General features: G+C 44.7%; 1 protein-coding gene across 2 annotated transcripts in view; it reads left to right on the top strand.

Moving 5' to 3' along the window:
• FSTL4 (follistatin like 4) overlaps window positions 1–23637 on the top strand; it is a 242229-nt gene that overhangs the window by 197677 nt on the left and 20915 nt on the right. For both annotated transcript variants that reach the window (XM_075441818.1, XM_075441817.1), the window contains exons 7-9: window positions 2772–2938; window positions 14993–15113; window positions 22809–22970. In XM_075441818.1, coding sequence (XP_075297933.1) covers window positions 2772–2938; window positions 14993–15113; window positions 22809–22970 — 450 coding nt within the window. The remainder of the gene's footprint in view (window positions 1–2771; window positions 2939–14992; window positions 15114–22808; window positions 22971–23637) is intronic.

Here is a 23637-nt window from a genome sequence, read left to right as displayed (position 1 = left end):
CACTCTTGTGGTCCACTGTCAGTGGCCCTGGGCAGCCATGTCTGGGATCTCCTCCAGCAGGTACCAAGGGCGATGGGATCTCAAGGTGTGTTATCTGCGCCTGGCGTTGCCGCTGACCTGCCCAGTGACCTTGGCTGGGTAATGTTCTTCTTCCCAGTCTTCCTCTGTCTCTCTGTTTGGATTTCAAGGTCTCGGGTGTAGAAACTCTTTGAAGGTCCAACAGCGTCAGGCCCTGTTCTCCTGTCAAGCCTATGGGAGCCCCAGCAACCCAAATAGCAGCAGTCAGTTGGTCAAACATTCCTATTTTTGATCAACCATGCATCAAAACTGTAGCTACCGTTTCTTTTCGACAGCTCGTGCTCTTTCTAAACCAGTGCTGGGCATATTAAGAGGGGGAACGGCAGCCGCTGGCGGGCACGACGTGCGATGCTGGATCGATCTTCGCAGCCCTGAGTCAGCCTCAGATCTGCAGCGGTGAATACAATTTGTGGCACGTTCAATTAACTTCTCGCTTAGGCAGAAGAAGCCAGAGGAGAAAGGACACAGAGGTGTTGGGTGCTGCTGCACGAGCGAGCTTTGCGTGATATGTTCGCAGTCAGCTGCCAGCCCAGCGCTCTGAAGTGAGCCCTTCCCAAGGCTACTGAAATGGGCTGGAGATTTGAGCGAAAGGATTTTACAGATTTACTACTCAGGAGATGTTAAAGCAATTTTTCCATTAGAGGGTATGAAGAGATGGAAAATGGTGCTTGCAAAAGTAGATGCTGGGGTTTTTTATTTTTATGACATGCATTTCCATAGTGTAAGCCCCATAAAAGAGTGCAAGATTTTCCCACCAAAGCTGTTAACTTTTAAGGCAAAATCACATCTTAAGCTGTGAGCTGACATGATAAAAATGAGTGTTTGGATTCACTGAAAGTCAGTGCTCTTCAGAGGGCTGGAAGAAAGTGCACGTAGCCTTTAGATGTTACCAGCCCAGATACGCTGCAAGGGACACGCAGATTTTGTGTGGGTCCTCATGACAGAGATGAGCAGCAAGCGAGCAGGACGAAGAGCAGTTTTACCAGCTGACGGGAGGGAGTAACCCAGCCCTGCGAGTCATTTTACAGTGTCAGCCCCGCCTGAAGTGGTTTCTCCCAAAGCTCGTGGCTTTGGGTGAGGCAGCACTGGGCACTGATCCCTGTTTTACTGCAGTTAATGCCAGTGGACAATTAGCACCTGAGGGAGCTGGGGTTGTTCAGTCTGGAGAAGAGGAGGCTGAGGGGAGACCTTCTCGCTCTCTACAACTGCCTGGAAGGCGGCTGTAGAGAGGCAGGTGTTGGTCTCTTCTCCCAAGTAACCAGCGATAGGATGAGAGGAAATGGCCTCAAGTTGCATAAGAGGACGTTTAGATTGGATATTAGGAAAAATTTCTTTACTGAAAGAGTGGTCAGGCATTGGAACAGGCTGCCCAGGTACATGGTGGAGTCACCAGCCCTGGAGGGGTTCAAAAACTGTGTAGATGTGGCACTTCAGGACATGGTTTAGCAGGCAAGGTGGTGTTGGGTTGACAGTTGGACCTGATGATCTTAGAGGTCTTTTCCAACCTTAATGATTCCATAAGACTTACAATTCTACAAGACTTCTCTAAGGTCTGAGGAAGGAGAGGTCTCGTGGCCAAGGAGCAGGCGGTTCATTCCTCAGTCCCAAGTTTCCAAGTTGGCTGAAGCAATGTAACACCCACGCGCTGTGAACATTCACTGTTCAGCTCGATGGGCCGTTGCCCTGAAAGACCGGTTTTCAGCATTTCTACGCAGTATAGTTTCAAGGCTTTCTTATTGCAGAGCCTGTGAATGAGAGTAAGCGAAAAAACATCGTGTGAATGATAAAATTATGAATGCAGCCGCTTTGACAACGTGGCCTGAGCGCTCTGCTGCTGGCTCACTGCTGCTGGCATGCTGAATACCGACGGTCTGCACCCGTGGCAGTTCTGGTATCAAACGTCTCCCCTGGCTGTGCAGCTACACGTGCCAAACGTGCCGACGCATCGTGTGAGCACTGGCCAGGAGGAAATGGTGGGGCGTTGGTGTGGCTTCACAGCGATGTCGGTGTGGTTTTCGGGAAGGGCTGCTACCTCATGTGTTTCTTTTGTGTGGTACATAGAAGTGAAAATAACTGAATTTTTAAATTTAAATAAAATATGAGAAAGCTTCTCACTTCTTGGGTATAAGAACATCCGTCTCTCAGATGTCATACGTGGCTGCATTTGGTAAAGGAGTTTTCATGCTTGGTGACTTTCCAATATTTGGGCAATTTAAAACCAGGTTTATTCATGTTTCAGTGACAACATTCTTACCTTAATTCTGTTTATTCAAGGAAAGAACCTGACTCATTCTTGTGCCTTTTCAAAGGACCTTGACAAGAGTCCTCTAGAGAAACAAACCCGGACGGTCTCAAGCAGGAGAGCCTTTGATTGCCCTCCTGTTGCTGACTGCTTTGTAGCCTGAACTATTGCAGCGAGGCTTCAGAGGACCCATCTTAGTGCCCTAACGCCACAACTACACTAGATGTCTCAGGAAAATGACGTAGCGAGTTAGGCTGGGACAGATTCGGTTGCTGTGTCTCTTACTCAGCTCTATTGTTTGGGGGTTTTTTACAACACAAGTATCCATCTCCTTGCCAAAATCCTTCAAAGCTATTCCTGGAAGCGGGAAGAATGAAGGGAGAGGGGGCAGGAGGGGGTCAGCTTCTCTTTGTAGTGTTCGGTATCATTCCTGTTCTGTTGACTTTTGCAGAGGTGGTGCGGCTGAGCGTGCCGGAGGACCAGAAGGTCAGCGTGACCACCATCACGGTTGGCCTGAGCACCGTTCTGACGTGCAGCATCCGCGGGGCGCTGCGGCCCCCCATCATCTGGAAGCGCAACGGCGTCGTCCTCAACTTCCTCGACTTGGAGGATATCAACGTAAGCCCTGAATTACTCTTGTCGTTTTCTTTTTAGGGCATTGGGTATGACTTCATTTAACAGATGATAGTTTTAAGGGAACAAGTTTTATCTTCTTATTATTATGGAAAACTGGAAGCTGGCGTGATATTTTGTTTTTATGTGAATATGTCTCAGGAATAAAAGTGAAACAACATATGTGCAGCTGAGAGCACGGGTACTTGGAGTATGTTATTATGAAGTTAAGACTCAGTGCTGTAATAACCCAGCACCTACTTCGCACCGGTACTCCATCTCCCATCGCTCGTGCGGTTTGGTGCAGCCTGTGGTCCAGGGACAGCAGCCCTGGAAAGCAGCTCTGCAGGCCATGAACTCCTCAGGGATCTTGTTCCCAGTACAAAGAAACGGGTTCATTGGGAGCATGAAGCATTACATTTATGGCTGGCAGTGAAATCTCTCCTCTATCAAAGTCAAATAATACGTTTTTATCTCTGTTCCTCCTGTTTCTCTTGCCCTTCAGCCAGTTCTCGTGTCTCATTCCTCCGCTACTGTTTCTGATGAGCATTTTAAAATAAGGGATTGTTCAGCAGGGTGTGGCAACACCCTCGCAGGAAAGAAGACGAATCTCTTGTAGTTCACACTGCTGCTCTGATGTGTGCGTCATGGTTTGTAGTAAAGACAATACCTGAATAATGGTATAAACTTACTCATTTATTTAATAACATTTAATTACAGAGAGGGTGGAAAGTAGTGTACAAAAAATATGGTCTGTACTTCATTTCTCTTTGCATTAATGTACACAGTAAATCAGGTTTTATTTTAATTACACTACAGCAGGAGTTGATTTATATTTTTGTTCAGCTCTTGTTAATTTGATAACCGCTCAGTTCAGGGTTGTTACAGTCAACACTGCAGCTCCCTAAATTGTTGTGTATCCAGGATTGCTGAAATGTGAAACATCTTTTGTTTTATTCTTCTGCATTAATACATGAAAATTGCAGTATACAGGACAGAAATATGCACTGCAGCTCAGCACGTTATTTGTTGACTCTACCTGAGCAGGAAAATCGTGTGCTCTATGTGCAGGTGATTACTGTGTGCACAAACTCAGTAATTCCAACCATCTAAACATTCTTTTGTCTTTTTCATCAAAGCAAGTATTACCCTTTTAAAATGCCTTTCTCGTCGCCATTTGGAGTATGGCATGGAAATGCAACGTGAAACCAGCAGACATCCCACTGCAGGATTAGCACAGGACCAGACAGGAACCAGAACGGGGACGCTCAGGATCGCACAGCCAGCCCGAAGCTGCTGTACCTGACCCAGTTTCTTAGAGACATGCATCAGCATCGGGGTTAGAATAGTGACCTTCGGGTCACTGACACTAAAAATACGTGGAAACCTGCCGCGCTGCGATGCGCAGAGTCCCGTGTTCCCTTGCTGTAGTCGGAGCGCGGTGCAGGGAGCCGTGCAGGTGGTTGACCTGGTGGCTCTCTGCTCTTCGGAACAGGTCTGTTCCTTGGCACACATTAAGCTTAGTAAAATTACACACACTGCCAGTGGGCTTAGTTTAATCTACAGTGAGAAAATTCAACAGCGTTGTGTCATCAGAGTCTAGAAAGAGCCTTTTCTTTTGGAGGTTATTTTCACTGGAGAGATCTGAGACAACCTGTTTGTAGGCTCGGTTTTGTTGCTGGGCTCAAGACGGAGCTTGGGCTAGCAGCGAGGTTCAGCTGTTCTGAAAACTGATTTCCACACACTCTGGAGGCTGAAGAGCGGTATTAGAATTTTTTGGCCAAAAATAATGAAGATTCCAGTGATTTATTGTACCTTCATGAAATTTTATTTATGATCGCATTAATCTTAGAAGATTAGAAGCTTGTGTGTCAACTGGACGCAAAATGACAGTCCAGGAATTGGAGTACAAATGCATTTTTCAAGCGTAGGTAGCACGTGGCTCTGAGGCTTCATTTGCTACTCCTACTATTTTAAATAGAACTTTGAAGAGTAAATTTTCAGTCTGAAATGCCAGTTCCTCCCTAATTTAGCGCTGGCTGAAGTGGATTTCTGGTTTACTAATAAGTAATTCTTTCTCATTGGTTATTAAATGTGAAGAGGAAGAGCTGTCCTTGCACATAAACTGACTGGTTCCTGAATGATTCAACACCCCTGAGCACAGGCCCGTGCAATACAGCAGGAAAAAAAAAAAAAAAAATCACTTTTTGATCCGTTTGAACTAGTATATCACTGAGAAACTGTAGCAAAGAAGCGCTCTGAGATTCTTACAAGGAGGAAAAACAGGGTTTATGCCTCAATTTTAATGTTTGACGTGTCAGTTTATGGCCTCTATCACCTTGTCGTATAACACCTGCTACTAGCGTGCATCAGCTTTTTTTATCTAATAAACACCTCCACACCTTTTTCAGCTTTAATTAAACTGTAACGTTGTTTTTGTTCTGTATATGTCGCTGCCATCTGTATTCTGGTCCCGGGGTGACACAATTTGGGGATTACCATCTTTTATTTTCCCTGTTCCGCGATGGGCGACGCGTAGGACTCCCGAGCTCAGGTGTGACCCCTCTCTGGCTACCGCAGACGGGCACCTGCGTGCCTGAAGCACTGCAGGGATGGAGAGCTGGTCCTTCAGCTGGTAAATCCAGTCTTTTTATTTAAATTAACCACAAGTTTAGGAAGTCCTGCGCTCATGGAACGTGAGCCGCGTGCGTCTGCAGCGTGGACACGCTTGCGATTGGGGTTGACGCTTGCGCGTGGCGTGGAGGTAGCAGCAGCGTGCACTGTGGGGTGTGCGGTGGGAGAGCACCTGCAGCCGTGCAGGGTCGGGATGAGCGGCAGGAGGTGGTTCGAAGTTTCAGCCTCTCGTGGGTACAGAAACTCACGTGAAACAATAATCTATTTAAAGGCATTGACAGCAGGAAAGCAAAGGCGGTGCGCTGCTTAATATACTCGGAGTCAGTTAATTAAATTACTTCTGTTTTGTCTTAGTATGCCTCTAGCAGAAACTCGATTGCATTCCTGCTTTTCACAATAGGGTTAGCAATTTGGCTAATTGGAAGTGCAACAGGAGATTAATTGTACCTTTTTAACTTCAGGAAAATCATCCCTGCTCCCGGCACACAGGTAATCACGTTCAAACCTACAGGATATTCACACACTTGGAAAAATCTTCGTATTATATTTCAGTTAAATTCTTTCTCTTCTAAATGCTAATTCGGGAAATCAGATGAAAATAGGAGCTCAGTTCTGGAAGAAACAGAATCCTTCCAACAAGGTGTGGGAGCAGCACAGGAGAGGCACAGCTGAGGAGTCCTTCACGGCTTTATTCTCTCTAGGTTCTCGAGAAGTGTGATGTGAGAAGGTGCACTGTGTTCCAGGTTAATACCAGAAGTGACAGAGACGGTCAGCAAAGACCTAGATCATCCTAAATTTGCGCAGAACTGAAAGGTTGACGATTGTTATAAAGCATGGCTGTTTAAGTGCATTGCTTATATCATTTTTATGTGATACCTTGACTGGCGACAAAATAATAAGAACTTTTCATTGCTCTCTTAATCAGAAGCTTTCATAAGCAACATATTAATAATTTGTCTTGTCCTGTCTGTGAAGAACTCTGTTAATGGGTTGTCACGTAGCTATTGCAAAATAGCCATCCTAATGGCACGTGTAATTAAACTGTTTTTCTTGCAAACATATAAGATTGCTTTTAGCATAAAAATATTATTTATCCATAAATCACCCCGCCATATTATTTATCTATTAGAAGTCCCTTTGCAGCTATACTTTTATAAAGTCGCATCAACTTTTCTCATGCAGAAATTAACTATAATGTAGCTGAAACTGGTAAGATTGTGATAGCTATAATTTGATTTCTGACTACAAATAGTGTTTAAAATTTGTCATTTTTCAAAATAATACACTTTTGTCCCCTAGACAAGCAGTATGTTTTCCCAAGTAAGTGATTATGAAAGCATTCCTCAATTTGAAAATACAATAAACTCCTTATGGAGTCAAATGTATTTATACAGTATTTCTAGGATATTGTTTCACATGATGTGGCGGTATCTCCAGAGAAACATAGGTACATTTACAAACAAAATTTATAAACAAAAATTTATCCTCCAGAAGCGTGGTGAAAGCATACACAAACAGCAGAGAAGAGAATGTTACCGTAAGAAAAGAATTGTTACGGAGTAGGAGATACAGCATACGAGCGGTGCAAGAGTAAGGATTTGGTGGCTTGCCAAGTGTAACGCAGGTAGCTATGGCATAAATTCAGAAGTATCTTTCATTATTCCTTTCTTATTAATCCATGCACTTCAACCCATATCTGCTTTCGAACATGAGCTCAGAAATAAGCTTTAGTTGCAGATCATTGCAGTACAGCTTTCCTCATTGCTGCTGATGCAGAAGGGGATTAAAGGCAGGGGAGTGAGAGTGCTCTGCAGCTACTGCAGGACTTGTCTTTCTCCGTGTTTGATGAAAAATCAATAATTGTCCTTAAAAAGCGTGCTCCCCCAAGTTAACAAAATGCAGCGTGTCATTTGTTTAGTGTGACCGCTTGCGTGGATCAATCAGCTCATCACACAAAGTGCCCGCAGAAACACCAAGTGGGAAGTCCACATGCCGTCTTCTCCAAGAAGTCTTCAATGCTCCTGCCCAGGAGAGCCCCGCACCAGCCTCGTGCGTGTCCAGTTCCCTGTTACGGGGTGGGGAGGTGGCACAGGCTGAAAGGCCGGTGGGTTGAGGCTGCGATGGGATCGGTCCAGGGTCATGGGGAGAAGCTGTTCATCACGAGGACCGAGTCCCCGGTTTGGGCAATGGCTGAGCAGCGGCTGGTGGCAGCTGGACATCATGAGCATAACCCTTTTTCATTGAAATGTCCATTTTTCCATGTGTAATCTTTGAAACCCAAAGCAAAAGGCCAAGCTTTCAAGTGCAAGTCACTTGGTTTAGATTTCTCGTTGAAACAGGCTGTATGCTGTAGGTGACCCTGCTTCGGCAGGGGAGTTGGACTAGATGACCCACAGAGGTCCCTTCCAACCCCTACCGTTCTGTGATTCTGTGAAGGCGATCTATTCCTGTTGGTGTTTTTAATGTAGTTTCACTCTGAAATAATAGAAAGCTCATGTGTGAATAACCCCACTTGATACCCTGCTAACAGAAATCGGGCCGTTAAAATGATCAAGCCCTGTGTCATCCTGCTTGCTGCAGGAATTCAGCGGTGGGATTAAATTACAGGAACATGTATGGTTAAAGCCAAGCTTTTCTCTTTCAAATCAAAGTTTAAGAAATTGCATGGTGCTTATAATATCTGAGGTCTTTGCAGGCTCTAAAAGGGAGGTTAAGTGGAAAATTAATACTTACAATATTTTCAGAATATATATATGTAATGTCTCCCTTTGCTATAATGAAGAGCACAGAACTTGTATCCACTTGTGCCTTCAGTGGAATAGCTCATTTTTGGGTCACAGACCAAAGTTTTTAGGTGGTTATTGCAAATGCAGTAATACCTCCGTGGAGACAATAGAGTTCTTCACCTGGTCCTGGATACCCGGTGGAGTTTAAGGCTTCACTTTCCCAAACATCCCGGTTTTGTGGAGGAAGATGGTACTCTTAGCAGCCTGGGATGTTTTTGTTTTGCTTGCATTTTTTTAGAGAGGTGTAGGGCACCTACCTGGTGAAATTTCTGAGCAACCTGAGATGTTAGATGCAGCTCTCCTAAAGATGAATTGCCTGCACTCCGACTGGGTGTTACAACAGAAAAGCAGAATTATGAATACAGTGTGAATCTTCTAAAAATGAGCAAGAAGAAAGGAGTCAGCCTATTTGCTGTGAATTATTAAAGTAGCTAGACTGGCACGCTTAAAAAAATGTGTTAGTAGAAAATGTAGAATGAGATGAATAAGGACTCTCTGATACCAGTTGGACTCTCCCATACCTGCTCTGACTGTTGGGATTGATAATCAAATTATAGACCAAAATCCGTGAACCCCAGTTATCCAGCTCTGTACTGCAGGGAGAAAGTTGGAGTTTATGAATAGCATTTCTTCCCAAGATTGGTACTTACCTGTTCAGTCATGGTCTTTGCATTTTTCTGAAATGTCCAGTAGATCCAGTTAATGGAAGCATTTCGCTACATCCCTGGTATGCCAGTTCCTCCCTTCCAACAGCTCCAGCAGCATGATCTATCATTGATTTTCCTCATTGTATGTGTCTGAGTTTTGCAAGATATAGAGGTCATCCATTTTTACCTATATTATAATTGTATAACTACCTGAGAAGCTCATTCCCATATGTTCAAGCCAAAAACTTTTTTGGCTGACCAGCAAAGTCTTATGTTGTGCTAAATTCTTTGAGCAGCAAAACAAGAAAAGATAAATAGCAAAACAAGAAAAGATAAATTAATACCCCATCAGGCTGTGTTTGCAATAGTTGTCTGGCATTTGCTTAAGGCTGAATTTTTCTCCAAGTAAATTACTAAAGTGATAGCATGTGTAAAACCAAGAACAAATAATATTAATGAAGCATAAGTTCTCAGCTTGTCTCTGGAAATGAATTATTAAAAGCACCAAAGAAAGTGATTTAAGAGCCCATGACTAATTTAGTTTTTATTATTTTTATATGAATCACTCATGAATCTATTGTAAAAAAGATCAGAGACATTTGATTAGTGAGGAGAAACCACTTTCAAAATGATAGCCATTGTTGTAGATTTTGCATAATAATAATCTCATTAAACGCTTGGGTACATTTTGTTTTAAAATCCTGTAAACATCATCAGGGAGAGATTTCTAGGACTCTGAGGATCAGGCAAGCTTTTTTAATGTGAGCTGGTTAATACGTTTCCGTTGCTGTGCTGGTTACTGGGAAATTGTGACGTTTCTCTTTGTCTAGTGGAAAACCAGTGATACCAGCTGGCCCCAGTGTCAGGACTGGTTTTGTCAGTAGGCGCTGAAACCATATGGGGAAGGCTCCCAGCTTCCCCGGGCTTGGTGGAAGGGCCTGAAACAGAAGGTTTAAAAGTGAAGCAAATTATTAATATTATTATTATTTAGAAGGAAATCCCAGCCACCGGTGGGATTTCCTCAGCAGAACCCACTCGGGGAGCTCCATTCCCGCTGTCGCTATTTCTGCTGTGAGCACTTTTAAGTCAGCATGGTGAGGGGGTATCGGCCGTCTTGGGGACTCACCCCAGCGTATGTTGGGAGCATTCCATACCTGACTGGGATGGTTTGTAATTACTGGGCAGGTTTAAGATCGCACGGGCCGCCCGGGGGTTTGTACCCCGTCGTGCTGTACTGTGCCGTGACGTGTCCCAGCCGGAGAGACGCGGAGAGCGTCTGGTTCTGTGCAGCTGGGGTTTGTTGTTCTGTTCCTGCTTCCTATTTATAGCTATAAGGCAAGTATTTTTTTTCCTTAAGTTAACTGGAAGTTATCTTAAAAAATAATCTACTCTGTGCTAATTCCTTTTCAAACTTCCTGGAAAACAAGAAAGTTTGCCAAAAATTTAAAGGGTTTTTAATGTGTTTCCATTTGGAGTTGGAACAACCCCAAGACATCTTAGAACGCTTCAGGAAAAGCCTCTGAAATGGGTGCAGAAGGCGGAGGGCGTGCGCCCCGCGTCCCCCCGCCTCACCCCGGGCTGCCGCGGGCTCCCTCTCGCCGGCTGCGTTCCCCGGTGCCAGAGCGGGAGATTTGTGGCGTTGCAATCACAGATTGGATTTCACCAGAGACAGAATGTGAGCGAGATTTACAAGCAATATGCAATGTTTTACACATTTCTAAGCGCGGTGTCTCCGAGCCGCGGCGGATTGCATGACCAAAGAATGCATTAGAAGGGAGGAATGGGATAAATAAATATGAAAAATCTTCTGTTTGGAGAGACCAATGCCTTGGGTAATCAGTAGTGATGGAAAAGAAATACAATACAAAAAAAAGTGCCTATCCATTTTCTAGGATCTGCTTTGTTATTTTCTGAAACTGACTGTGTGCAATAGCAAATTTTTCTTTGATTTTTCAGATTACCCAGCTGTTACCAATTTAAAATGCAGAACGGTGCTTTTTTTTGATCTGGAAAAGTTGAAACATACTTTGAGGTCACCTCATCAGTCCTTTATTTGGAGGGTAGCTGCAAGACAGAAAAGAAGCTCATGAAGGGCAGAGAACTCTATTTGAAAAAGGGAGAGAAAACGTGAGACAAACTGCTGGAGAAGTCACTTTGTCATCTGCCACTAGTCAGCCTTATCAATTATGAGAAATTATAAGCATAGCTTGCTGAGTTGGTTTTTTTCTACCAGAGCATGTAACATTACTTTACAATGAAATTCATCAAATAGAGGTGATGAACACCTTACCCTTATCTGGCCGCTTTGATACAAGGCTCATCAGTTTGTGGGGTTGGAATGGTTTCTGCCTCTGTTTTCATCACTTCTGTTTCTTCCTCTGCACAAGAAAATTCACCTGCAGTGGTACATGAGGAAAACCGTGTCTCAGAAGTTACTTTTTTGCTTTTCTCCATGTTGCCTGTCCTGTTTCATGAGATGATACATCAAAATGTCTTTCCAGTCCACCGCTGGGCGTTGCTGGGGGTAGGAGTAGGGCAGTCCCAGCTCCCGGGGCTGCAGCCTGGACAGCCCTGACGTACTCTGCTTTAAAGGTGGGATAGTTTTAGGGAGAGAAAAATTATGTTACGTCATTTGTATAGATGTTTATGGTTCCCTCTGACTGCTCTCAGGCTCGTGGTGACTTGGAAACGTGCCTTTGCAAGCAAAAGCCATCTGAAAAAAAGTCAAAGCACGTGAAGTGTTTCCTCTGCCTCTTCCAGCGTGAATTCTTCCCGTTCCCTCTGCCCACCCCATCCTCTGCCCTGCCAGTTCTCCCAGCAAGCTTACGTGTGCGTGTTTGGATGGAGGGGCGAGTGCAAGATGGAGAGTTAGATGCTGTTAGGAAGCAAAGACTCATCATTTCCTAATACTCTAGGGCTTGGGTTTTTACAGCGCTTCCAAATTTACCCTGATAAAATACACACAGAAAGTGCTTGTGCATAAGAATGCATGGATATATATAAAATGTAACTGTGAAATCCTAATGTACTAATTATATCCACAGGGAAACGCAAGGAGAAACCGTGAGCTGCAACAAACACACAGAAAGAGTCATGAATTTGTTAGAGAATTCAGTATTCGTTTTGTAGCAACAGAAGGTTCAGCACTGAACCGGAATTTCCTAATCACTTTTTCCTTCCCACGTCTAATACCAGTCCCACTTAATAACGTCGTAGTCTTATGTGAATTTACTCTGTGTGTGCAAGTTCTAATACAGGGCAGATAACTTCCTTCTATGCCTGACAGAAATGATATGGTGTTAACCTAAATCGTCTTTGATAACCTGCTTTAAGTGCTACAAGTCAGAAAATAGTTTTTAAAAAGTCATAAACCATGCTTTTACCAATAGAAGCTTCTCTTTGCAAGAAAAATGCATTTGGAGAGGAAGAGAATAATACCATAATCTTGCATCAGTTTGTTTTCGCAAGGGTCTTTACTTATATTAATGTATTTGTATGCATTGGAAAAAGCAGATCGTCCATAAAAAGACAATTACAGAGCACAAACCAAGCATCCGTAATGTTTTTCTCAGATAACTTAAAGGAGGCAACATACTTAAAACAGAGAAGATTTTATTGTCCTGTTTTTCCACAACTCCTTATAAATCATTCCATAAAAGTAGCCATCCTGCTTTTATTGATCTGAACTCCATATGAGTTCCTTCGGGATTAACTTTAAAAACTGTTATTAAGTCCCCTCCAGTGCAAGCATTTTCTCTATCTCCTGCAAATATCATTTGAACAGGGTTGATTTCTTTTCTATTTGCAGTCACTCATGCATCTTTGCTTTTCGTCAGGGAAGATCTGGCTGACCAGAAAACAGGCAAATGCTTGAAATGGGAATTTCTGAGTGGAGATTTGTAATATTGTGTTGGGTGGCTTAACCAGCTTAGCCCACAGCGTAGGTGTCAGATCTGCCTGGCGCCCAAGGTGGCAATAATATCTGAGATGCTTTCAATTATAGATAATGGATGTCGGGATCATCTATGGATTTACTCTGATTCTTTATAACTGTTCCTACATTTGCACGTTGGGGCAGGGTAGCAGGTAGCAGAACCAGGGAGGTTATCTCTGCCCACTCTCAGGTCAAGGTCTATGCTTTGGAAAGCGTTGTTGTCCTGCCTGTAAACTCTGTATTTCTTGGTGCTCGCTCTCAATCTGCCTCATAACATGTCTTAAAAATCAGACCAGTTCCCAGACGTCCCTTCTCCCCTGCCAGTTGCTGGTCTGCAGAGGAGAGGCATGCAGACTTTTCTCTGGTGCCAGGCAGAGGTTAATGGAGGAGGTTGAAGAGCCAGCAGAAGTAGTGCCAGACCAACCCCGTACTGCAAGAGGTGGGCTACTTTGTGCTTTTCTTTAAGCGTGCCAGCTGGCATCGCAGGTCTGCCTCAGGATCACAGCGTCCTGCAACAAATGTTTGCAGTCTCGTGGCTGGAAAGGAAAGCTTCAAACTGTAAAGCGGATGCACCCTGAAGAGGCAGAAAATGTGAGCTGTAAGGTGCCCCAGATGGTTTTGGTTTAGAAAGCAGCTCATCTGATGATCAAACAACTCTTGCTCATATTTTCTGAGCACTGGCAGGGGGTTGGCAGTAATGGCATGGATGAGGATGGTTCCTCGTAGCATTGGACCTGCCGTGGGCGCAGCGGGGAACTGGAGCGGCGTCAGCACCTCTGCACGTGGCTTCCGTTTCTCCATCAGAAAGAAATGGGGACCCACGTTCTTCCCAACCAGCAGAGCAACTTTGCATCCCTCTTCTGTGCTGTCCTCCCTGGTAGGTTTGACCAAGTTGTGCTGGAAGACGTTGGCTGTGAGTTTTCGGTTCCTGCCCACTCTGCAGCACTGCCCTTCCGTGTCGCTGCTGCTGGCTGTGCTGGGCGAGGGACGCACCAGGCACAGCTTTTGAGGGGGCTTTCCCTGTACCCTACTTGGCTGCAGGCTTTTTGGTTTGTAGAAAAAATGTCCTTGGGTTTTCACGAGCAAAACCTATCCTGAACACTCACCCTGTTGTACTGGGTTAGTGCCACCCTGGTTCTAAGCTGAATTTTGCCATACTTTTTCAGTGACATTCTGCAAAGAGTTTAGTTTAGCATGCTTCGTGCGTGGGGCTAATTAAAGAAAAATCATTCTTTAAGCTCATGAAGTGTTTTTTAAAATGTATCCTTCTGGTTTTGCATAGAAGTGCAAATATTCTGCAGCTGCTGAAGTCTGAACGTTAGCGGAGTAACAAGAGAAGCTGCTTCGTATACCCATCAGTGCTGGGGTTCTGTTCGCTGTAATTTGAAATAAATTCCTAAGCAGAGCACTTGGATAGCATGTTCAAGTGCTGAAACCTCTCTACAAACTCGTATTCGCCCCATCCATAATCAAGAATTCTAAGAATGCAAGAGCAGATCTAGGAAGATGGAGGGGACAGAGAAAGACACTTATGCAGCAGTTACAAATCAAAACAAGTTTCTGTGAGAAAATGCTTTTTGTCTGCTTCTTTGTCCCCTGCCTGGGGTATTGTCTGAGAGAAGTGACAGTTTCCGTTCCTTCTCATCAAGTCTCAAGTTTACAGTGTGTTTTCTGAGAACCGGCGTAGAGAAAGGAAACCTCACCCCACCCAGAAGTTGGCATTTTGTGCGTCTGAGGTTAACGGGTGGATCTTAAATTCCCTCATAAATTAAACAGCTGGAGATTGCCGTCTTTTTTATGTGCAGAGAGCACCTTGTTAGCAACCAGCACAAAAGTTCACGTTCTCAGATGAGTTACTTCGCCTCACTCTTAAATTGCCGCTCATTTTCTCCCTGCACGTTGATTTATGAACTTTAAAACCTACTGTTCAAAATTCAAGCTGCGTTCCCAAGCTGCGATGCTATCAAAGCCACTGAACAGGTCGTCTCCCTTCATGCGGTGTTTAAAATAGTTTTTGCTAAATAATAAGGCACCTTTCTTGTCTTTTCGTTGCATACAGGATTTTGGAGAAGATGATTCCCTCTACATCACCAAGGTAACAACTATTCACATGGGCAATTACACCTGCCATGCCTACGGCTACGAAGAGCTGTATCAGACCCACATCCTTCAGGTGAATGGTTAGTAAATGGCATGTATGACAACCCATGAAAACCTGCCTGTAAACAGAGTTGCGTGTTCATCTCGTTGGCGCAGAGACGTGAAAAGCCACGCACCAACTTGTCTTTGCACGAGGGCAAACGCAGCTCAGGGCTTGCTCACTCCTGCTATCACCCAGGCATTCAAATAGAAAGGTACCAGGCAGGGATGTGTGTAATTACCCGGATCTCCTGACTGTCAAACAAGCTGTCAATAACATTTCTGTAGAGTTAAGAGCAGTGTTTCAAAGCATCTCTTAGACTAATGACTCCTTTTGTCAACAGAGTGTTGCTTCAATGATTCCTTCTTCCAGAAAATCATTTCTCTTGCATGAAATAGCCCAAGATATTTAAATAAATACAGCACAGTGTTCCCAAAACTAGCTGTCTGACTCCCAGCTACATATCAGATTATTACCTGGTGGTGGTCAGCTTGGTTCGCTGAGGGCTATTTACGTTGGCTAAAGATATGGCCCACTAGGTTGCAAAATGAGGGCAAACTGTTTTACAGGTGAGAGGTTCACATGGGCCGTATTCCAGCATTCTCGTTTGCCTCCATTCCCTGGACCACATTTGTGCCTGGTGAAACTTCTATTCAGGCATTTGCTGTCTTTCTTCTGACCTCAGACTCAGTCAGTCAGATTTAGTTTAAAATTACATTAGCTTAAACCAGCGTTTCGTTGAGGGACCAGCCCGTGGAGCGTCCACCTCCCCAGCAGCAAAATTGTTACTGAACTTTAAACCCATATTTACAGGTGCTAAGATGACCAGCAGTGTCTCCAGAATAGGACACGGGGTAATCCGTTGCTCATTATGGGTCGCTTTTGACATGCTCTGCTATGAAAGTATTTAGTTTTACAGGAAAAATCCGTAACTTTGTTACAGGGGATATATTATAAGGAAAATTAATCTTTAGTTCTTTCTCTGGATGTGCGCAGACCTCTAGAAAGGAGAGCTGTCAGCTGGTAAGAGCAGATAGCTGCACACAGGTTCACAGGGAGAGGCTGGCACGAAGAGAAGCAGTAAACAAGGCGATTTGTGCACTTTCCGGAGCACCGTGGTGGACGCGGGGTTTCGGTTTGAGTGCAGCCCGGGTCTGCTGGCTGTGTGTGAGTGCTCCCACCCACTGCGAGTACCTAGAGGAGACCACGAAGCAGCCGGCTCATTTGAATGAAAACTGACTTAATGCTTCTATATCATAATTTGTCATCTTTTGAGACAGTAAACTGTAAAATCTCCACAATGTGGATAACTAGATTGTGCATGCTGCAGCTGGGAAAATAGGTTTCTTTCCTCAAAGTGCGATTTGTTTGATGGATGGCAGTTGAAAGAAACAAGAGCTAACAACTTAATCCCGTGTATGTTATGTGATATATTATGAGGCCTGAATGGAGTTTAGTTGGCAGACAACAACGTAGACTTTATCGTCACTGAGAATAGAAGGCCCAAAGGCTTTGAAAGTAAAACCAGAAAGCGAGGAAAGCTAGATGGAGCGTGGGGAGGGGTTGCTCCGTTTTGTACTCACGCCTGCCACTTAGGTTTGATTTGTTGTTGAAAGATCCCATTTCCTTTTTAAATGGAAGTTTCACACCACAGCTGCATGTGTTTTTTCTTACTAATACAAGAAGACTGCTATCCCCCCAAAAACACCCCACTATCCGTGTTGGCTTTTTAATGCTGCTGTGGAGTCACTAAATACTGCAAGAAATGCCATGCATTCTGATATCAACCTAGGCTCGCTAGAAAACACTGCAGGATCTAAAAATCTTTGTCTTACAGCATCTGATATTCCCAAATGAGCCATTAGGCTTGGCAAAGCCAGGTTTTTGCAGTTTTTGATGTGGCTGGCTGGCTGCCCACGTCACTGAATTCTCTCCTTTTCTGCCTGCGTCGTGGCTTCCTCCAGCAACAGATGTTGGGGCAACAGCACCGAGGACAGGACGGCATTGCTTACCTTCAGATGCGTGGTGGGGTTCCCGAGGCAGAGCCCTGCTCAGAAAACCCTGCTCGGTTCTTAGGAACTTAAAGGACAAACGGAGGAATGTCTCTTGACAGGAGTAGAGGGAAGAAACTGAGCTGGGCTGAACCGAGTGAAGATGCCAAGGATATAAGTAGAGTTGATGGGCTCTGTTCAGCGCTGGGGATTGCCTCTGCCTGTCTGTATCAAACTGAAAACTCCATCTTCAACACGGGAAGGGTTTTGTTGCTTTTTCTGTATTGGACTAAAACTGTAAGAGAATGTGACAGAACCAAGTCAGCCAGAACTCGGGTATATCCGCTCGCCTGTCTCCTCCAGGGAGGGACTGGGATGCTTTTAACATCAAAAACACAGGGGCTTTTTATTCTATGAAAACAATCAGATTTTTTTTTTTTCTTTTTAATAGAGGAAACTCCCAAGTTTCTTTACTGAGAAAGAGCAGAGAAGGAAGAGCCAGCTGGAAGTGAAAGGGTTTGTCCCCAACCCTTCCCAAGCTCACTATGTACAGGCAGGTCCCAACTTTTAGTCTGCGTTTCAGTTAATTTAGTGTTTTTCGAAGCTGCAGGAACTCTTCCAGTGTCCTTTGATCCTTTTTGTACCACGTGGGCCCTGGCTTACTGTTCCCAGTGAGGCCCAGCAGTCCAGCTTACAAAATATTTTCCTTTTATTGTTTTTTTTCTCCTTAAAAGAATCTCATACTAGTTATATGCACCCTCTTCATATGCTGTTATCCAACATATTCTCTTTGTCTTTCTCCTTTATCTCCTTTTAGAACCTAACACTGGCTTGTAGCAACTCGTTGATTAGGTGATATAGGGAATTAGGAAACATGAGCTTAAATAGAAAGCTTAAAACTCAATTTTGACAAAAATTAAAAGTTTCTGGGATTCAGAGCTGCAGTTGAATGTGTTGCAGACTCATCATATTTATAGGAAGTTTACCCATGGAAAACCATGCTTTTATCCCATTATATCATCACAGTTGTTTCTTGTCTTGCCGCTCCACCGTGCCGCACAGCCTGGCCGCATGCGGGCAGCACTCCGCTTGGGCTGTCGAGCCGGGCTACAACGCAATGCTAAAAGCAACGCCGCATTGTCTGACCCCGCATCGGGCACTGCACAGTCCAGACGTGTCGAGAGATCCTCTCCAAAGCAGCCTTTCTGCAGGGGAGGAGAAGACTTGTCTTGCGTGACCGCTGAATGGCGTGTGGGGCTTCCCAGCCAGTTCAGGATATCCCAGATAACACGGGTGGATCCAGAGGCTCGTTTTGGTGAGCGGAGGTGAGAATCCTGTGAGGCAGAAAGTGTGAAGACCGCCAGATGATTGCCCCAAACCGCTGGCTCCCATCTTCTGGGCAAGGAGCACAAAGCACGTGTGTGAAATGCAGCCGACGTGTAACTTTTGGCGTGGTAGGTTTGGGTTGAGCTCATCAATCACAGCAGCGGTAAATTTTAAGTTAGCATATTTACACAGCTGGACCTTAATGTCTGTGGAAGAAAAGAACGCACTGAAAGGCAGCACAAAGTTTAAGAATGAAAAATTCATCTTGCATGCTGGTATCTTTGATCAGGAGAAGTGAAGAACGGTAGGAAAATTATGTTCTCTCCTACGTATGGATATTGCTTGGGAAATGCGTACAGCGTACACCAACTGTAGGGAGGAAAAGCAATTTATCACTTTCAGGTGGAAAAAGGATTGCTGAGGATAAAGGATCTCATAAAATTGTCATCAACTATGAAAATTGATAGTTTGCAAATCAAGAGACTGCTGAGTGTAAGGCATCATTTTCCTTGCACTCTGGAAAACATCAGCATAAATCAGAATGTTGTATTTCTTGAAAACAGTGTTAAAATGCCATTTGATCCTTGGCCCATTTGTAAGGGTCCAATGGGACAATTTTTCCGGTAACAGAAAGGTGTTTTAGACACGGATGTTTTGTTAACGTGCCTTTTCAAGAGAAAGCGTACAATGCTACAAACTCCTTTCAAATCATAAATGGAAAGATTAAAACATCTCAAGTAAGTGATTAATCTAGTACTTATTATTAAGCCCCGGAGTATGTAGGTCCTATAGCAGCAGTGTCTGTCTTGGGGGCTTGATGCCGCCGTTGGTGCTCATCATCTGCTTTAGCACCTGAGCTGTTTTATTGTAATGAATTGGTCTGCTCACAAGCAAGGTGCTGCTCAGTATGCAGTAGTAGGCAATCTACCCCATCTCCTACTTGTTTGAATGCCTCTTTTTTCCCACTTTGCTTAAGATAATAGCATTTTTATATTGCCTTTGGCTGCAGACATAGTAATGGTTAGCAATGATGTATATTCACCAAGGGAAATAGCAAAGGATCAGCCATATATTCCGAAGTCTGGAGCTGAAATCTTTGCAAGTTTAAAGTAAAATGTGCTTACTTGGAATGTATTAATTTGTAGCAGGGACAATAAAAATGCATTCTGCAGTTTGCTGTTATCACAAGGCAGTTGCATGCAATAACTTACCTGTGCAATGTATTGTGGAAGACAAGGGAGAAGAAGTAAAAAGTTTAAAAACAGAAGGAGGAGGAAAATGGTAAGAGAGCAGGAATGGAGGTGCAACACTTATTTTTGTAGGTAAAAACAAGCAGTTTTCTTATTAATCGCTCTTGAAAAGACACCTTGCTGTAATTTGAAGTTAAGCTAATTTTCATACAGAACATTCATTCAGTGTCTAGGACCCCTGAGCTACTTTTTGCAGTATAAATCTGTTGTATTTTCAGCTCCGCAGGTAAATTATGTGCATTGCTCACATGCAGTATGAGGCAAAAACCTGAGAGGTGCAAGTAAACTCCGCTTTGTGAGGGAGTGCCCTGGTTTTAGGGAGCGCGATCCATGTGGCACTCATTGGGAGCGCCGACGTGAATGTCCATACGAAGAGAAAAGCCTCACACAAACCGTTCTAAGAAAACCTGGTCAGCCCACACTGGGTTTGAGAGCGTTAAGTAGGTGATGTTTGGGGCAGGCTCTCTCTCTGGTAAGAGTTGGTGGGTGAGGAGACACCACTGGGCTTGGAGTATAATTGCTGTGGTGTCTTTGGCCATTTGGGATATGTTGGAGAAGGGCTTGAGCCTGGCTGGGGGATCTCCATCTCCCCTGGAGCTGGGCAGGCGTAGGCAGGCGGCCGTATCCTGGCAGGAGCAGAGCTCTGCGTGGGGCACAGGACCTCACAGGCTTTGCTCTGGAGCTGGTTCACATGTAGTTGCCTGCAAGCATGGGCACCCGGGTCTGTCTGCAAGAGACTGGGGCAGGAAGCCCCAGGCAGAGAGGGTGGGCATTTCTTCTGGGCTGGAAGAGGCAGGCTTGTGCCATCTGGAGAATTAGGAAAGTGCCTGGGGACATTCAGTGTGAACTGCCCGTTGATGTCGCCAGGATTTGGGCATCTAACCTGCTTGGGTGTTGTAAGTTTTTTCCTATGCGTTTGTAGGAGACACACCACCTCTCCTCTAAGAGTCTGAATAAATCACATAGGCTTCCAATGGACCTCAGTTCCTAAATCATTTTGTTCTAAAAATGGTACTAGTAGCAAGCAAATCATAGGCGAGACAAGCGTTGAGTGCAGGACCTTCATAAAATTCTGTCGAAGTGGACAAAAATTACTATCTTTATCCTGTCGTGCCAGGAGACACTGACTTGCAGAAGTTTAAATTAGTTTTCTGAGGTACAGAGGGAATCAGAAGCTCCTGACTCTCAGTCTTGTTCCCCTGAATTGCTTGGGCGCTGCCCCTTAAATGGACGCAGGGACGGCTCTGACAGCCGCCAGCCCTTCCCGGCCGCGGATCGCTCGCTCCGCTCTCCTTCCGCTTGATCTGCCGGCTCCCGGAGTCGGAGGAGCTGTAACCCTGACAGCCATGGGAGGAAGAGAAGATGAAAAGCCAGTAAAGGCCTTTATTTAGAATTTGCAAACTCAATTTAATAAAACGAACCTTGTCTTTTTGGTAACCATCTCATTAAAAAGCTTTTAGGTGGTGTTTTACTCGCTGCCCTCCATCTTACAACACATTTTCTTTTCTTCTTGAGTAAAGGCAATAGAATTATTAAGCTCTTAGGTGGTGTTTTACTCAGTGCCCTCCATCTTACAGCACATTTTCTTTTCTTCTTCAGTAAAGGCAATAGAAGTAAGCCCACAGGTCCTGTGCAGCCGTGGAGCGCGGAGCCATTCCTTTGCTAGAAGTCCCCAATTTTTTTTGCCTCTCGAGCTGCCCCTAGGCATTTCCTCTCAGATTACACTTGAACAATCTCTGGCTTTTAAAGCTATAAAACACAAGTAGACTTGAGGGCTTTCTGTCGTGGCTGATTTCCTTCCAAGCTGATGACTCAGCTCTAGTTAGTACTTGGCAGCTGGTAGGTAAGATAGAAGCAAAATACATCTCCCTCTGTTAAGGCCCATAAAAAATAGAAAGATGGAAGGTATATGCTGGTGAGTGTAATTATTTAAACTATCCCCATATGGATATATAGACACATAACAAGCTGCAAAGACAGATTTCATTTTATTCTAAAGCAACTGTTAAGTCGATTTAATTTTGCCAGTCCTGGAGCCTGCTAATGGACAATATAAAAGCACAGCAGTGAGTTAGGTACCTTAGGCCAGTGATCTCCAGCAGAAGTTTGTTATTGACTCATTCAGGCTTTCTAAAAAACCCCACAGATTTTCCTCAATCCTCCGCTAGTGCTAGCAGGGGTTATGTGTTTTCCTCGAGGAAGAAGTTGGGCCCCCACGTATCACATCCGCATTGGACTCTGACCGTGGTTCTACAAAACTGTCCGCCTTGCAACAGTTGTATCATGAGTCCCAAAATCTCCTAATCTTGTAGAAAAGTTGGCTGCTTGATCATGAAACACAGCAATCCGTGACCACCTTCAAGTGCCATCAGCCATGACAAGGCGCATTCTCACTTTTCCTTTATCATGTCCCTTGAGGTGAAAACAAGGGAAGTCCTGCTGATTTTTTTCACTGATACTGCAACATTGCAAATTCTCTTGAAAGTATGTGAGTAAATTGTTATGGAACGGTTAATGGGTGATAGTAAGTCTTGTTGATTTGAGCAATGCAGGCGACATGATAGAAAATCAATGAGCTTGTCTGAAATTGTAATATAATTAGTAGTTCTGTCAATTGAGTATATTAAGTAGTTCAGAGGGGCCTTCCTGAAACAAGGTAAGTCGTGTTTTGAAAGCCTCTCAGAAAAAAAGCAAAGTAATTTATAAACACTGTATTTGTTCGGAATAACACGTAGTGAATGTACAGGCTATTTCCTGGTGGGTATTTAATTAAAGTGTTGAATGATATGCTACTTCTAGTAGGCAAGAACTCCAGCTCCTTCCTTACTAGATTCAGTGAAGGTTTGGAGTTTATACTTTAATTTTTAAATATACAAGTACCCGCCTTAGGTTTTAATCCAACTTCACTGAAGTTCAATCAGTCGCTTAATGAAAGAAAGCAAGAATGGTCTAATCATAAAATCAGATACTGAGGTTGCTCTCTGGCATTGGTTTATTAGTTTACTCCTTTCTATTACTATTTTCTGTTTTCCAGCCCCAAAGTTGGGCAGCAGAAAAATCACTGGTTGACTGTGTGCCGCGCGTGGCTCAGACACCGTCGGAAGGCAGTGGCTCTCGAGCCGCCGGCGAGGGGTGAGTCTAAAGTCGCTGATTCCTTGTTTCCCGCAGTGCCGCCCGTGATTCGCGTCTACCCTGAAACGCAGGCGCAGGAGCCTGGCGTGTCGGCGAGCCTCAAATGCCACGCCGAAGGCATCCCTAATCCCCGAATTACCTGGCTGAAGAACGGCATTGATATCCTGCCAAAGCTATCCAAACAGCTAACGCTCCTAGGTAAGAACAGAATTTTGATTAATTAAAGTGTTGTAGATGGGGATTAAGGAGGATTATTTTGCACTTTAGACTAGAAGTTCTTGGGCTTTCGCTAAGCCACCGTTGTTGGAAATTGTGTTACAAAACCCCTGTTCTTTCTTTTTGTCTTTTTCTCCTGGGCGTCGCTTGGGGAATACGGTATTGATTGATGTAAGTGGTAACGGCGTTCTGTCAAACGGCCGTGCGCCCGGTTCCCCACCGCCTCGCCTCTGCTGTGCAGCCGCGCGGATCGGAGGAGAAATGCGTGGAATTATTTGCTGAGGCGTAGGCAGTGCGCTGGGTGCGGGTCAGCCCAGAGTCGGGCTGCGGTTCCCCTGTCTTCCCATGCCCACCTCCCCAGAGGGAAGCGGGCGCTGGACTCCCGCTGGTCCTTGTTCAAATGAGGGTGCAGCGGACGCAGTGAAAGGCGGAAATATTTCTTTGCAGTTTTCTGTGTAAAAATATGAAAAACCTCCCGCCACCCCCACCCAGTCTGGCTGTGGCGTGTTGCAGTCCTCAACCAGCGTTGGCAACACGGGTATCCCTGTGTGGTTGGGTGCAACGTGCCAAAATTTTCCAAAGGCTTGAGGCAACCGTCCCACTCCAGAACGCCGAACGAGAGGAGGAACTGTAGAAAGACCCCTCCCAA

Source organism: Opisthocomus hoazin, chromosome 22 (genome assembly GCF_030867145.1).
Source record: "Opisthocomus hoazin isolate bOpiHoa1 chromosome 22, bOpiHoa1.hap1, whole genome shotgun sequence".
Taxonomy (NCBI): domain Eukaryota; kingdom Metazoa; phylum Chordata; class Aves; order Opisthocomiformes; family Opisthocomidae; genus Opisthocomus; species Opisthocomus hoazin.
Note: the sequence above shows the minus strand (reverse complement) of the source record. Positions and strands in the feature narration are given on the sequence as shown.